Below are 14,636 nucleotides of genomic sequence, written 5' to 3'. Positions count from 1 at the left end.
CACATACATACATAGATGTATACACTCACAGGCAACCATTAATGTACTCAACCATACTTTTATACACTCATACATACAGTATATACACACACAACCAGTATGTGTGCATCCATACATTTATTAACTTATACTGTATATACACATCAAATACAAACACATACTGTATTGTATATAAACATTTTATAAACATATATAGTGTATATATACACAGCATATACATAGAGATTCAGTATAAACACACCATATATACACATATATACAGTATGAACTTACCATATAGAATGTATATACATACATTTAGCATATGCACACATACATACAGTATGTGGAAATCATACACACATATGCATACAGTATATACATGAACAGAAAGCATACATACACATATACGGAATATATGCAGCATATACACACACACACAGCAAACATATACACTATAAATACACTTACACACTTACATCAGATCAGCAGTGTACTGTGGAAGATGTCACAATACAATGTGCAGCATAATATGTATATAACAGTGTACATGCTATATTCCTGTCTCCGTGTGACAGGTCGGCATCCTGGGGCCCCTGACACTCCGGGGCCCAAAGCAGCTGCAATGGCTGCTACCCCTATCATTATGCCCCTGGTATCTATGTTTTACAAATTACTGAGTTACAAAACAGTTTTTATTTTCAGATTTGGCGGAAATATGATGAAGATAGCAGTGGATTTATTTCTGCTGTGGAACTCAGGGTAAATATTTTTTGCCTTTTATTTTCTATCTTTTATTTTCTGGTAGCACTATATACTTTCAACTATGATTAGGGTTTTACAAATTACCTCATTTTTAGTCCCTTCCCATTTTTGCCCTTTTTTCCTTTCTGTGTTTTCCATTTTTCACTTCTCACCTTCAGAAATCCATAACTTTATTTTTCTATGTACATGAGACACGTTAGGGCTTGTTTTCCATCTATCAAATTGTGCTAGTGATATCCTAGTGATGATATCCAAATGCAGTGAAATGGGCAAAAAATCACCTGTGGTCTCTTTGTTTACACCTTTTTTGTTTTTAAATCAAGTCACTTTTATTTAAATTTTTGCATTTTACAAACATATAAACATTGGGGGTCATTTACTAAGGGCGCGAATCGTGTTTTTACGGCGGGTTACCCGAATTTTTCCGGTTTGGCCAATTTTCCCTGAATTGCCCCGGGTTTTTGATTCACGAGATCGGATTGTGGCGCATCGGTGCCGGCGAGCCCGCAACGGAAATCGGGGACGTGGCCGAACGAAAACCCGACGGATTCAGAGAAACCGCCGCATTTAAAAAAAAAAATTGTCACTGGACACGCACTTACCTGCTCCCGGCCTGGCTTGGTGAAGTTCACTGCATTCTGATGAACTGCAGCGCAGCAGTGACACCTAGTGGACGTCGGAGGAACTGCCTTAGTGAATCGCCAGAAGACCCGAATCCTCCACACAGAACGCGCCGCTGGATCGCAACAGGACCGGGTAAGTAAATCTGCCCCATTGTATTTACACGGCTGGCCAGGGAGTGGGGGAGAGGATCGCTGTAGCCGGTGTATGATACATACCACCCTAGGGGGCACATTTCCTTATATTCCCACTGGAGTTCACTGAAAGTACATTGTTCGACGATAATGCACTCTGCCGTGATTCACTGAGATTGTGCATCCAATATCCTGAATGTGTCGCTTCCCCGCTCAGGTCCGACAAGTTAAATCCCACTCTCAGTCCCATTCAGTCGGATAGCCCCCTAAATAGTGTCGCATGGAAGCTAGCCCAGCTGCACAAAAAAAGGATCACGCAGACACTGTCCAAGTCATGTAATCCCTGAAATAGGCGCACAGTCCGACGAAAGTGAGCGCTACCCTTGTGTTTATGCCTCCCATTGGTTGGGTTGTCATTTTTTAAGTTTTAATGCGTTTTTATGATATGCTATAAAATATTTTCTATACGAGAGTTAGGAAATTTCAGATTTTTTTCAACAGCCAAATTAGACAATCAATTTTATCTCTTTTCTCCTCTGGTTCCTAGAGTTCTTACTTAAAATACACTTGTGGATGATGTAACCCATCAAATATCTCTACCATTTATTTCTATTCCTCATCTCTTTATGGTGCCCTAGGCAGCCACCTATTCTGGCTCTACCTTGTAGCACTATTTACAGCCTGCCACACAACATCTTCATGGGTTCCACTATATTGTTCAAACCAACAGATTTGATGGTGATGTTTTACATATACGGTAGAGGTGAGGTCTGGTGGAACTATAATGGATTCTGCAGTTCAGCAATTTAACATATTTGTAACTCAACTGCATTGAATCTTATGTAATGTTAGATTCAGCTTGCAGGCTTTGGGGTGCCCATTGTTGAATTTAATTAGAAAGTGGAACCCATTCCATTTTTAGGTAGGATGTTTCTACATAACACCTCTAAAATGTATTTCTACTTAAAGTGAAGTAGTCAGAAGATGCATGCAGCCTAAACAATGGTCACCTAAAAGCTACCGGTATGCTAAAAGGTCCATTTCTCAAAAATCATGGTTTGAAACGTCTTCAAGGAACACGTTATCTGGTCAGATTGAACTTGCTTCTATACACCTGATAAAGCATCATTGAAAGGTATTTTCCTAAGGTATACCTGGGGTTTGAGCAATAGAACTACCCTGACAAGCTCCCTTTAACAAGTGACATGGACCAAGGGAGTCAAAAAGTGTGGAGGACGGCCCCCTTTCAGATGCATAAGCCAAGTGAAAAGGAAATCTCTCTTGAGTGAATAGTTATGGGTACATATATGGGGCTGATGAGTAGACATTGGTGGCTGTGCCCATTTGCTTTGTACATTAAGACCATGGAAACATCCATAACACTAGTAAAGAGCAAAGGTCGTAAAATCACAGTGACAGGTTGTCATGACTGTGCATGCAGTAGGGGACAACTGCCGCTATCGTGATCCTGAGAATAAAGGCTGTCAGGATTGAACATAGCCATCTTCAATGTGACAGCCACACCTCACAATTACATTAATAAAAATACAGCTATTATTTCTTAAAGAATACCTTAATTCCCGTCACTTACCAGACCTACATTTTTTATTTTTTCATTTTATTGAAGCTCAAGGGAATAACATCTGCTTAGTACAAATCATACAATACAATAAAATAAATGAGTGTCTTCAGTCTAGACAACAATATTTGGTCTCTACAACTCAATCCTCTTGATAATTCCAGCAAGATAAATATCTTATTCATAAATTTTTTTTGCTGTAATGTTGGTCATATAAATGATTAGTTGTGTATTGAGTGTTTAATGATTACAACGGAAAAAGTCGCATCTGTTTGGACAGTAAACACATTGCCCAGAGGAAACATTACCGTCCACTTAGTGTATGTTTTGCACAAAGCCATTAGTAAATGAGAATAAATGATATTTTACAGTGCCACACACAAGCTTTAGAATAATGCCAGCTGTGACTGGTATCCATTTGTTCAGCCTTCTCTCTTATCATACATCATTTCAGTTAGTGAGTACATTTGCCAAACTGTGAATAATACATTAAACTATATCCGCTTGGTCCTGACATGTATTTTTTATTGTCAGATGCTTAAAATTAAATGATCTTACTGCCAGAGAGTATACAGCATCATGATACAACCCTGACACCAAGTGAATTACTCTCTGAATCCAATACCTATTATCGTTTATCAACAATAGCAATGTCAAGAATGAAATGCAGATTATTTTCAGCACATATATTATATTAATAAAATATATATAAATGTAGCACTGAATAGCATGACTTAACCCATTAACTGAACATGATAACTCAATTTGTAGTGTAAGTGAATAGAGGGAACTGCCCATTTTCTTTGTTAAGTCAGGATCAGGGGTAATGGACCCACTGGACCACTGCGGACGATGACATAAGCTGACACCTGGGACCAGAATGTAAGTGGCACCCGGTTTTCACCAGAGCCCACCGCAAAGCGATTTGCACTTGATGCGGCGTGGTACCACCAGGTCGTTCCACAGGTGCAACTTTGTCCGGGGTGGCAGCCAAGGCAGGAGGTCAGGGCGGGCAGCATGGGAGTATAAGCCAAGAGTTTAAGCACAATTTTTTTTAAAAAAGCATCACTCGGCTTACAATCAGGTATATAAAAAAAATTAAGTTAGTACTCACTTTTTGGCGCTGAACCAGTTGTCCTCTTCAGGTTCCTGGTGCTGCTGCACGTCTATGCGATCTTCCAACAGAGACTAAGACGTGACAGTGTCACCGCCTGCTGATGTCATAGTTTGTGTGACAGCAGATCGCAAAGACGTGCATCTGCAGTCCCGGTCAGGAACCCTTGAAGACTTGCTGCGGGGAGAAGAGGATGTTACTGTTTGCTGGATGTTACTGTTTGCTGGATGTTACTGGATGTTTGCTGGATGTTTCGGTAACTGGGGCACTCTGCTGGACATTTTATTAATGGGGGCACTCTGCTGGAAATTACATTAATGCGGGCTCTCTGCTTACATTATTTGGAGGGGCTGTTGTGGACATTTCATTTATGAGGGAAGACTACTGGACATTTTATTGATGAGGGGAGACTACTGCATTTCCCACCCTAGACTTATACTCGAGCCAATACGTTTTCCCAGTTTTTCGTGGTAAAATTAGGTGCCCCGGCTTATACTTGAGTATATACAGTAAATAAGTTACTCTGCTTAATCCAACATTCGTAGAGCAAAGAAAAGGCGGCACTCACCGGTCAAGGAATCAGGGCAGGGGTGATGCATCACCCCTGCCCTGATTCCTTCCTGAATAAAGTTTTCCTGCTTGTGACCGGTGAGTGCCGCCTTTTCTTTGCTCTACAAATGTTGGAATAGTGTCTTCTGAGAAGCTTGGATGAGCACCCTGGAGCAGTAGCTCTTTAATTGCCGGTCCCAACGTGTGGCTGTGACTGTCGGACGTGGACTCTTGTTTTGTGCCTGTGTTCAGGTGGTGCCAGTCACTCTACTACTCTCTCTTACTCTGCTTAATGATGTTAACCAGTGCTGAATCTGTTATTTGACAACTTTTCTGTATCACTAGCTTTATAAACCCTGGCCATAAGGGGCAGCTGGTCAACATTTCCTTCCTGTGCCAAAGTGCAAAACACGGAAACCAAAGACAAGAAAAAATAGCACAAAAGAATAGTGACTAGACTCACGTCACAACAAATAGGGCAAACGCATTACAGAATCCCAAGGCAGAAGGCCAGCGTGCATACAGACCTGCTTTTACCAGCTGCTGTATCTTTTCTTATGGCAGATAGTTAGTGTAGTGAATGAAAGCCTGTGGATGTATAATAATATCAGTTGTGTTATCTCATTCTAATTCTATAGAGGGACCAGAATTCATAATGCAATGACAAGAACGAGTTAATCTGAACCTAGCCACTGAACATTGAAGTAAAAAATTCTGTACATGAATATTTCATATCTACTAGCCTAATCAATCCTTTTTTCAATTGCTTCATTCCACTTCATTAATTGATTTTGCTGGTATCATTATAATTCTGTTGAGGATGATAAATGTCCTGAAGATCACAAACCTTTCCTTGCTTTTTTTACAGTTTGTTTTCGCTGGTGATATAAAAATTAAATCCTGTTTTCATGTTTGTTAAAACAGAATTTCCTGCAAGATCTCTTCTCTCAACATAAAAAACATATGACTGGTGATAAACTGGATGAATACACTGATACAATGGTAAGTGGTGCTCCAAGGACTGACAATATACTTTGCTTTAAATGTATTGTTGCTAATGCCAAAAAGTATTGCCCGAATCCCTAAATATTTCCTTTCCATGGCTGCAATGTTAAAAATAAATCAATGTGTATATTTATATGAAACTCACCTGATGTGAGTCAAATGACAGTTAAGGGGGTTGATATATGAAGTGATCACTGCACTGCCCTGCCTCCCTAGTCCTGATTGAAAAGGTCTCACTGCTTGGACATTCTGCTTGTGGAACATTAAGAGAAGGTTCTGTTACAACATTGGCCACTTCATATCCTATGGTCCTGTTACATTTCAAACATCTACCCCATGTATGTATCTGATCACATGAAATCACAGCAAGAAGGCATAAGGAGCAGTAGAAGTCCATGAAGGCATGCATGTTTCGTGTGATCATATACATACATAGTAGACATTTCAAATGTAACTCAGTAAAAGACCATAGATGACATTACCCTGGTCACACTACATTTCGAAGAGAGACATGGGACATAGGGAGGAGTTGATGGGAGTGGACGGGCAAGCAGGACAAGCCCTTTCTAATGCCAGGTAATACATGATAAAGTCGATTTATGGGTATGTAAGGGGAAAAAAATAGCTAAAAGAAGGATGTCATGTACTATACATTGCCAAGGAAAAAGAAAGCATAGAATCTATTCTCACTATTGAAAAACTACTCATGCATGCTCAATATCTACCTTTATAAATGGACAAAGTACCAAGAAGCACCCTATGTGGAAGGATTGTAAAGCAGTCTGTATAGAAAATGAGAGGCAACATAATTGGTGAGCAAACTATGTGGAGCAAGGTTGTGCCATTGAGAAAGAGTCAGTGAGAGATGACAGTATAGGAAAATTGTGCGAATGGGGGAAAATCTGTGAAAGACAAGTGACTGTGGAAATGGTCTGTAAAAGATGGGGGATATGGTGAGAAGTCTGAACGAAAGAGGAACATAGGAATTGAGGAGGCCAACGAAAGATGTCTGTAAGAGAAGGGGGCATTAGAGTTATTTGTAAAATAATAATTTGGTAAAAGAGATGACAATGTGATGCAAATGGGAGGCATTGGGGCAATACTGGTAGGTTTAGATTGTGAGCCCCATGGGGACAAGGACCAATTTGGCAAGTTTTGTGCAGCACTGCGTAATCTGTAGGCGCTATATAAATAAAGAATAATTATTATTATCTATGGGAAGGGTTAGCGAAGACATGAAATGATGTTTCTACGTGGTCTGTGAGAAATAAGGAGGCAGTGAGAGACAACGTCCATGTCAAAAAGAGAATCTGTTACAAAGATGGTTGCTGTAATAGAGTGGAATTTGTGACACAGCTGCTCGGCATGGCCACAGTGTTTACACCGTGATCCACCGCACTGTCTGGCCATGCACAATAGACCTCAATGGGAACATGAATACGGGCACCATGACTTTGCACAATAGACCTCAATCAGGGCCGTTTAAGGTTCGCTCCAGCTGTTCACCAAAAAGGGGTTTCTAACATAGGATGTCCCCTAAATACTGGACTGCAGACAAATGCTATTTTTGTAGCCTTCCATCTTAGCAAGAAGATGAATTTGTACTTTGGAGATAAGGTGAACTAATATCCTCTCAACATTGCACAGAGATTGCTTTCCTTTTTTTTAAATAAATAGCAGTGTGTTAAGCCCATTTTGATTCCTTTCATATTTATTACAATCTAATATGCAAGACCATCTGCTAAAAGCATCTCATAATAGCTATTTCTTTTCTGCAGGTCATCCACCTCCACACTCATTTGTAGAGATATATATTTTATAGATATTGGTACGAAAAAGCCAATATTGAATTACCTTGAAATATTTCACTTTCTTCATAAATAGATATTGTACATTATGTTTTAACTGTTCTTATTAACTCAAGTTGCAATGACTAACCATGTTTACCTGGTTTTAGATGAAACTTTTTGACAAAAATAAAGATGGCCGTCTTGACCTCAATGACTTGGCAAAGTAAGTGTCTTATACTTACGTTCTGAATGTGTCTGGAGTATACTGCACTAGAAACAAAATATACATATTTAATAAATAAAAATCTATTGTACATATATATAAATATTTATATAACAAATCTTAGCATAAACCAAAACCCCATCCAGAAAAAGGGAAAAAATGGAGATGTATCCAGTACTGTGTTTACATAGTAACAAATGCATATAGCAAATTTTTTAAATAGTTGCAAAAAAGTCCCATATTTTTAACAAATCTAACGCTGACACTGACCAGACGCAGAAATGGCCTTGGAACTGATTGTGATTTTTGGAGACTATTTGCGACTTTTGATTTAAAAAGTTGCAAATTCACTAAAGATCAAACACCACATGTATCAAAAGGAAAAAACGTTAAGATACACCTGACCAGCAGAAAAGTCCTGAAAAACAGACGGACAAAGCCAGACTTATGTTACATGTGCCCCATGTACTAAAAACCTGACACATTTTTCCTCTACTGACACATGTTTCCTTTCTTCACTTTTACATAATTATGTATTTGGTTAATCATTCTATCTGTTTAGGCTCAGTCACCATACCTAAAAAAGTGAATACCCTAGTGGCCCCCTGCCCCTGCATGATGTATCCTGCCTGGTACATGGCAGAGAATACTCACTGTGCTTCATACAGATTATGAAACCAATGTACCATGTTATAGTGGTTTTTATTATTTTCTAGCTTTGTATTATGTACTACACAAATATACATGATCAATTTCTGCAATGGTGAAAAATTTATTTGCAATAATTATATTTTTATTTCTAGGATACTGGCACTACAAGAAAATTTTCTCCTTCAGTTTAAAATGGATGTAAGTATCATTAAAGTTAAAAACAACTCAATGGTGGTAACTGTCTGTTACACACTGTCCATAGCAACTCTACACCAGGTCAAACCAGAGCCTCCTGATAAATCTGTCCAGTGTTTACCAGACAGATTTATCACCTGACTGCTGTAGTGCATTACAATAAAGGTTTCTGTCTTTTATTGCAGAGATTTTTAGGTTGACTTGCACGCATAAAAGCTCAATGTCGTAGTCATTGTTTACTTAGAGTGTTAAATGAGCTGATCATTGTAGTTGTAAAGCAAGTATTAAAACCTTTTACCATCCAACACCCTTCATCAAGTTTACACTAAATGGAAATGTTGTTTGCTTTAAAAAATTGCCAATATGTTATCTGTAATCATTTTTCAATACATAACAAGTGTGTTTCATAGAAACAGCAATTTCAGAAATCATAACACTATATGAATATATATTGTAAGGGAATAGGTAATTTTGGTTACAGAAATACCAAATTTATATAGTTTATAAATTTTAGATTTTACTACTTTAGTAGTTCACAATTGTCCCAACTGCCACTTTGTGCATAAATTTGGGACTCTTTTGCACCATTTTCAAAACTACTCCACTGTTCATTTTAACCCTTTAATGACTGCCTTATCGGCTTTTTAAGGCGATCATTGACATCAAACATCCAAAGGAAATCCAGCACAGTCACGGAAAATGCATTAAAATCCAGTAGCTTTTATTTCTTCATGAAGAAATGAAGAAATAAAAGCTACTGGATTCGTAAAAACTCCAATCCCAGTTGTTCAACCCCTTACACACCGCTGTCAAGCATGACCATGGCGTGTAAGCGTGTCCCCTGTGGATTGGACCCCCCCAGTGTGCTTACCGGGGGATCTGATCCATCCTGTGGCAGCCCAAGGGTCCGGTGAGTGCCCAGAGGCTGCCGGCTCCTCTTCACGCCAGGTCCCGCCTCCAGACAGGACCCGGCTGTAAGCAACTGAGATTTCACAGCATGCTCAGTTACATACATTGTACACTGCAATACATGTCAATAATCTGGCGGACTCTGCACATTAGTGAGGCAAACTACCCATAGTGCAATTTGCACAATGTTTGATAAATCTGGCCCATTGTAGCTCAGGAGGGAAACCACTAGTCTTTTGCTGCAGTACCTTTATCACTGTGATGATAAATTCTGGTGCAGCATAAGACTGTTTTTTCCTAATTTAGGCTTAGTTTTAGTTAGTCTAAACTGGCGCACAGATTATTTTTCGTTAGCCACACCAATTTCCCAAAGGCCATGCGCCCTTAGCCTGTAAGTGCCAAAAAAATGGTCTGAAAGCCTTCATTAATGTGCTGCAAGGCATTTTAGATAGTTTTTTGGTGCTAGTCTGCCAGAATTCGGGCAAATGCAGTAATAAATTCCCCCCAATAAGTCATTAACTTATTAAATATTCTCTTTAATAACTATATTTATTCTTAGGCTAGTAGTCAAGATGAAAGGAAAAGAGACTTTGAAACAATATTTGCCCATTATGATGTAGTAAGTATGTTTTTTAATTTTTTTATCTCCCCATTTAAAATGGACTGCATAGTAATAACTTAATGTGCTGAAAAACCCAAACTCGCCTTATACTGGATTAAAAAAAAAAGAAAGTCAATACTCACCTTTCCGATGCCCTCTGTAGGTCTCCGCGATCCATCCGGCAGCGACAGATTCTTGTGACACTCCAGCGCACAAGCTCTGACTCCAGCCACCGCTAATATCACAGTGTGTGCCGGCAGCTGGCACACAAAATATTACGGCATCAGCTGCCAGCATCAGAGCCCGTGATGCCATAATATTTTGTGTGCAGGCTGCCAGGGGGCGTCAAAAAAAGAATATTAAAAACTTTCTTTTTTTATGAACTGGGCAAATTGGGGCTGGTGAAAGACTGTCTGGTTATATAATGGGGCAGGGAGATGGCTATATAATGGGGCAGGAGACTGGCTATATACTTGGGAAGGGGGCTTACTATATACAGGGGGAGAGGGCTGGCTATATACTGCGGCAGAGGGCTGGCTATATAAAGGGGCTGGCTATATACTGGGAAAATGCTGGCTGACTATGTACTGGGGGCAAGGGGCTGAATAGCTATATATTGGGTGTAGGCTGTGACCAATGCATTTCCCATCCTAGGTTTATACTTGAATCAATAGGTTTTCCCATTTTTTTGTGATAAAAGTAGGAGCCTCGGCTTATAATTGCTTTGGCTTATACTTGTATAATACACCACTAGCAGTTGGTTGACAAGTCGAGATCATGTTTCTTTATGGCCCAGTTTGGTGGCCATTCAGAAAATCAACTGATGATGTAAACTGGTTGTATGAAGTCACAAAAGTGGAAAATACCCCACCTTCAATGTACAGCGGGTACAGAAAGTATTCAGACCCCTTTACATTTTTCACTCTTTGCTTCAATATAGCTAATTGGCAAGACATAAAAAGTTTTTTTTTTGCTCACTAATATACACTCGGCACCCCATCATGACAGAAAAAAACACATGTGTACATATTTTTGTTAATTTATTAAAAAACTGAAATATCACATAGTCGTAAGTATTCAGACCCTTTGCTGTGACAATCATGTTTAACACACATGCTATCCATTTCCTTCTGATCCTCCTTGAAAAGCTTCTACTCCTTCATTGGAGTCCCTCTGTGACTAGGAAAGGCACACACCTGTCTATATAAGACTTCACAGCTCACAGTTCATGTCAGAGCATATGAGAACAATGAGCTCTAAGGAACTGCCCAAGGAGCTCAGAGACAAAATTGTTGCAAGGTACAAATCTGGCCAAGATTACAAAAAATATATTTCTGCAGCACTCATTGTTTCTAAGGGCACAGTGGCTTCATAATCCTTAAATGGAAGAACTCTTCCTTGACATGGTCGCACAGCAAAACTAAGCAATCATGGGAGAAGAGCCCTGGCAAGAGAGGTAAAGAAGAACCACAAGATCACTTTGACTGAGCTCCAGAGAAGCAGTAGGAAGATTTGAGAAAGTTCCACAAAGTCAACTATCACTGCAGCCCCCCACCAGTCGGGGCTTTATGGCAGAGTGTCCTGATGGAAGCCTTATCCTAGTGCAAAACATATGAAAGCCTGCAAATAGTTTGCAATAAACCACATGAAGGACTCCCAGAGTATGAGAAATAAGATACTCTGGTCTAATGAGATGAAGATTGAACTTTTTGGTATTAATTCCAAGATGTATGTGTGGAAAAAACCAGGAACTGCTCATCACATTGATGTGACAGCAGCATGCTATGGGGGTGTTATTCAGCTGCAGGGACAGGCGACTGGTTGCAATTGAAGGAAAGATGAATGCGGCCAAGTACAAAGATATCTGGGATGAAAACCTCTTCGATGCTCTGCACCTCAGACTGGGCTGAAGGTTCCCCTTACAACAAGACAATGGTCCTAAGTACACAGCTAAAATAATGCAGTGGTTTCAGAACAACTTTGTGAAAAACTTGTTACATCATTCCCAAGAAGACCCATGAGTGTACTAGCTTAAAAGTGGCTTCTACTCAATACTTAGCAAAAGGTGTGAATAACTATAAGCATGTGATATTTCAGTTTTTCTTGTTTAATAAATTAGCAAAAATATCTACACTTCTGTTTTCTTTTCTGTCAAAATGGGGTGCACAGTGAGCAAAAAAATAAAACCTTTACCAATTACTACAACTTTTACCAATTGGCTACATTAAAACAAAGAATTAAATATTTAAAGGGGTCTGAATATTTAATACACCCTCTGTAATTGATGATCCTGCATAACTAAAGGTCTCCCCAGAAGTCTGGTGAATGATTTCACTGCTACGGGGGCCATTGCTCTGTGTCTATGACACCCGGCATAGTGCAGTAAGCAAACACACTGCCTCACCACACCATGACCGAGGCAGCTGCACTGAAAAATATAGGACACATTTTAGTACAGTACTATTTTGCTGTATTAAGCTGCTGGTCGCTTGACTTTTGATGGAGATGGGAGGGGTGAAAAGTGCTCACCCCTCCTCTCTCCTGCACCCGCCTTCACCGGGTGAGCATAAGTTCATGTGACGAGCCTTACATGGGGGAGATTGACTTCATTGATAAACTCTAAAGTCATAAAAATCAGCCACATGCTCAAGTTAAAATGATCTGAAATTCATATTTGTGTTGTTTTTCCTTTAGAGCAAAACAGGAGCCCTGGAAGGTCCTGAAGTAGATGGATTTGTAAAAGACATGATGGAATTAGTAAAGGTATTTGTTATCAGAAAAAAGTAAATTTAGGTTGCATGCCACATTTAAATAATATAGGTTATGTTAGGACAAATTAGGTTTCTCTCAGTATAGACTTTGACGACATATTCTGCTAGGGCAGTGGGGATAAGAACATGCAATACAACAAAATCTCTTGTCAAGTTAAAGTAAATCTACCTTGAGGAATCTACCATTAGTAGTACATCTGATGGTAGAGTCCTTCAGCCTGCTTCTGCCCTAGTCTGCCATTAAATAATTCTGGAACCTATCCTAACTTGTTAAAAACTTTACCTTAGTGATATGTAAATTACCGGACAAGACTACATGGTCATACAGTAATCCTGCTGGGCACCGGGCGCTAAGGCTACTCCACCCCAGTACCTTCTATCCTTGTGCCTGCTCCACATCTATATGTGCATGCCAGCAGAGGAGTTAGAGCTACTGCACATGCGCAGTAACTCCATAGAAGCCAGCCACTCATCTGACTGAAGGATGTAGAGGAGCGTGCTAAGGAGGCGGCATTGCTAAGGCTAGTGAGACATGGACAAGTCTTATCCCCTGACGACAGCCAAGCTACTCACTGCCCCAGTAGTTTCTGCAGATTATTTTCATATCGCTAAAATAATGTTTATAACAAGTTGGGTAAGGTTCTGGGATTATTAACGTAGCCATGCGGGCATATTTTCATCTAAATGCAGCCTAGGAACTTTGAATTTATTTACATGAATAGAAGTAAAGAAACATTCCAATTTTAACAGTATTACATGAATTTAATGAACATACTGTATCTTTTTTACTAACAGCCAAGTATCAGCGGTGTGGATCTGGATAAGTTCCGCAAAATTCTACTAAACCATTGTGATGTCAACAGGGATGGCAAAATCCAGAAGTCTGAACTGGCTCTATGTCTTGGTCTGAAAGTATGCCCATGAATCTTACCGAATCTGCCTCTTTGTGCCTCTTTTTTTCCAGAACATGCAGGTTCTAACATGTTCTGCTTAAGAACTTTGTCATACTGATCATTGTGGAATTTCAGAGTATCTGCAATTAAAATGCATGGGCAGTGCAGACACAAATGAGAGCATAAGGCTTTTTATGAATACAAGTATGTTTCCACTGAAATTCTTTTACTTTTATTATACACTGAAATTTGTTTTTCAGGCTCAGGTTGCACATACATTTCTGACATAAAAATACTGGCACTGGACAGTTGAGAAACTTTTAAGTCAGATTTAAAGAAACAACAACATGTTGCAAAAGTAAAAAAAACACCCTTTGTACAGCTTGGATTTATGGTTGCATGTGGTATTTCTTTGGACGTCACATTTCACTGTTGGAAGGATCGCTTAATTCAGTGTGTAATGTTGCAGTGTAGCCTCAGCCTAATACCAATCTGATGGAATACAATATGTAATTTAGTCACGTCGATGAAATTTCATAACATTTGTGGAACGTATGATATTTGGATTACAATTTGGAAAATGCATGTATTTGTTGTCATTTAGTGCTGTATTAAGTAATAAAGTTGTATGTTTTTTCAAAACACAACAATCTGTTTCACATGTTTCTTTTCATGATCCGCATTTTCTAGAAATGTTAGTCTACAACAATTACTTTGGTTTTACTTTTATTAAAAATGTTTCTATTTTGTCATAGTTATACAGTACATGATATTATATTATTATATAAGTAAATATTATTATATGATATAAAATTGTTTAAGCAAAATGTTTATAATAAGATTCACCAAGAATTTCC

General features: G+C 39.1%; 1 protein-coding gene across 1 annotated transcript in view; it reads left to right on the top strand.

Annotated features, from left to right (window-relative positions):
- Positions 1–14,415, top strand: part of SCGN (secretagogin, EF-hand calcium binding protein) — a 37,049-nt gene extending 22,634 nt beyond the window's left edge. The window contains exons 5-11 of the mRNA XM_072152415.1: positions 685–741; positions 5,666–5,743; positions 7,704–7,759; positions 8,563–8,608; positions 10,074–10,133; positions 12,810–12,878; positions 13,682–14,415. Coding sequence (XP_072008516.1) covers positions 685–741; positions 5,666–5,743; positions 7,704–7,759; positions 8,563–8,608; positions 10,074–10,133; positions 12,810–12,878; positions 13,682–13,810 — 495 coding nt within the window. The 3' untranslated portion in view covers positions 13,811–14,415. The remainder of the gene's footprint in view (positions 1–684; positions 742–5,665; positions 5,744–7,703; positions 7,760–8,562; positions 8,609–10,073; positions 10,134–12,809; positions 12,879–13,681) is intronic.
- The last annotated feature ends 221 nt before the right edge of the window (positions 14,416–14,636 follow it).

This window comes from Engystomops pustulosus, chromosome 5 (assembly GCF_040894005.1).
Source record: "Engystomops pustulosus chromosome 5, aEngPut4.maternal, whole genome shotgun sequence".
Classification (NCBI taxonomy): domain Eukaryota; kingdom Metazoa; phylum Chordata; class Amphibia; order Anura; family Leptodactylidae; genus Engystomops; species Engystomops pustulosus.
The sequence above is the reverse complement of the archived record's forward strand: the minus strand, read 5'-3'. Positions and strand labels throughout refer to the sequence as shown.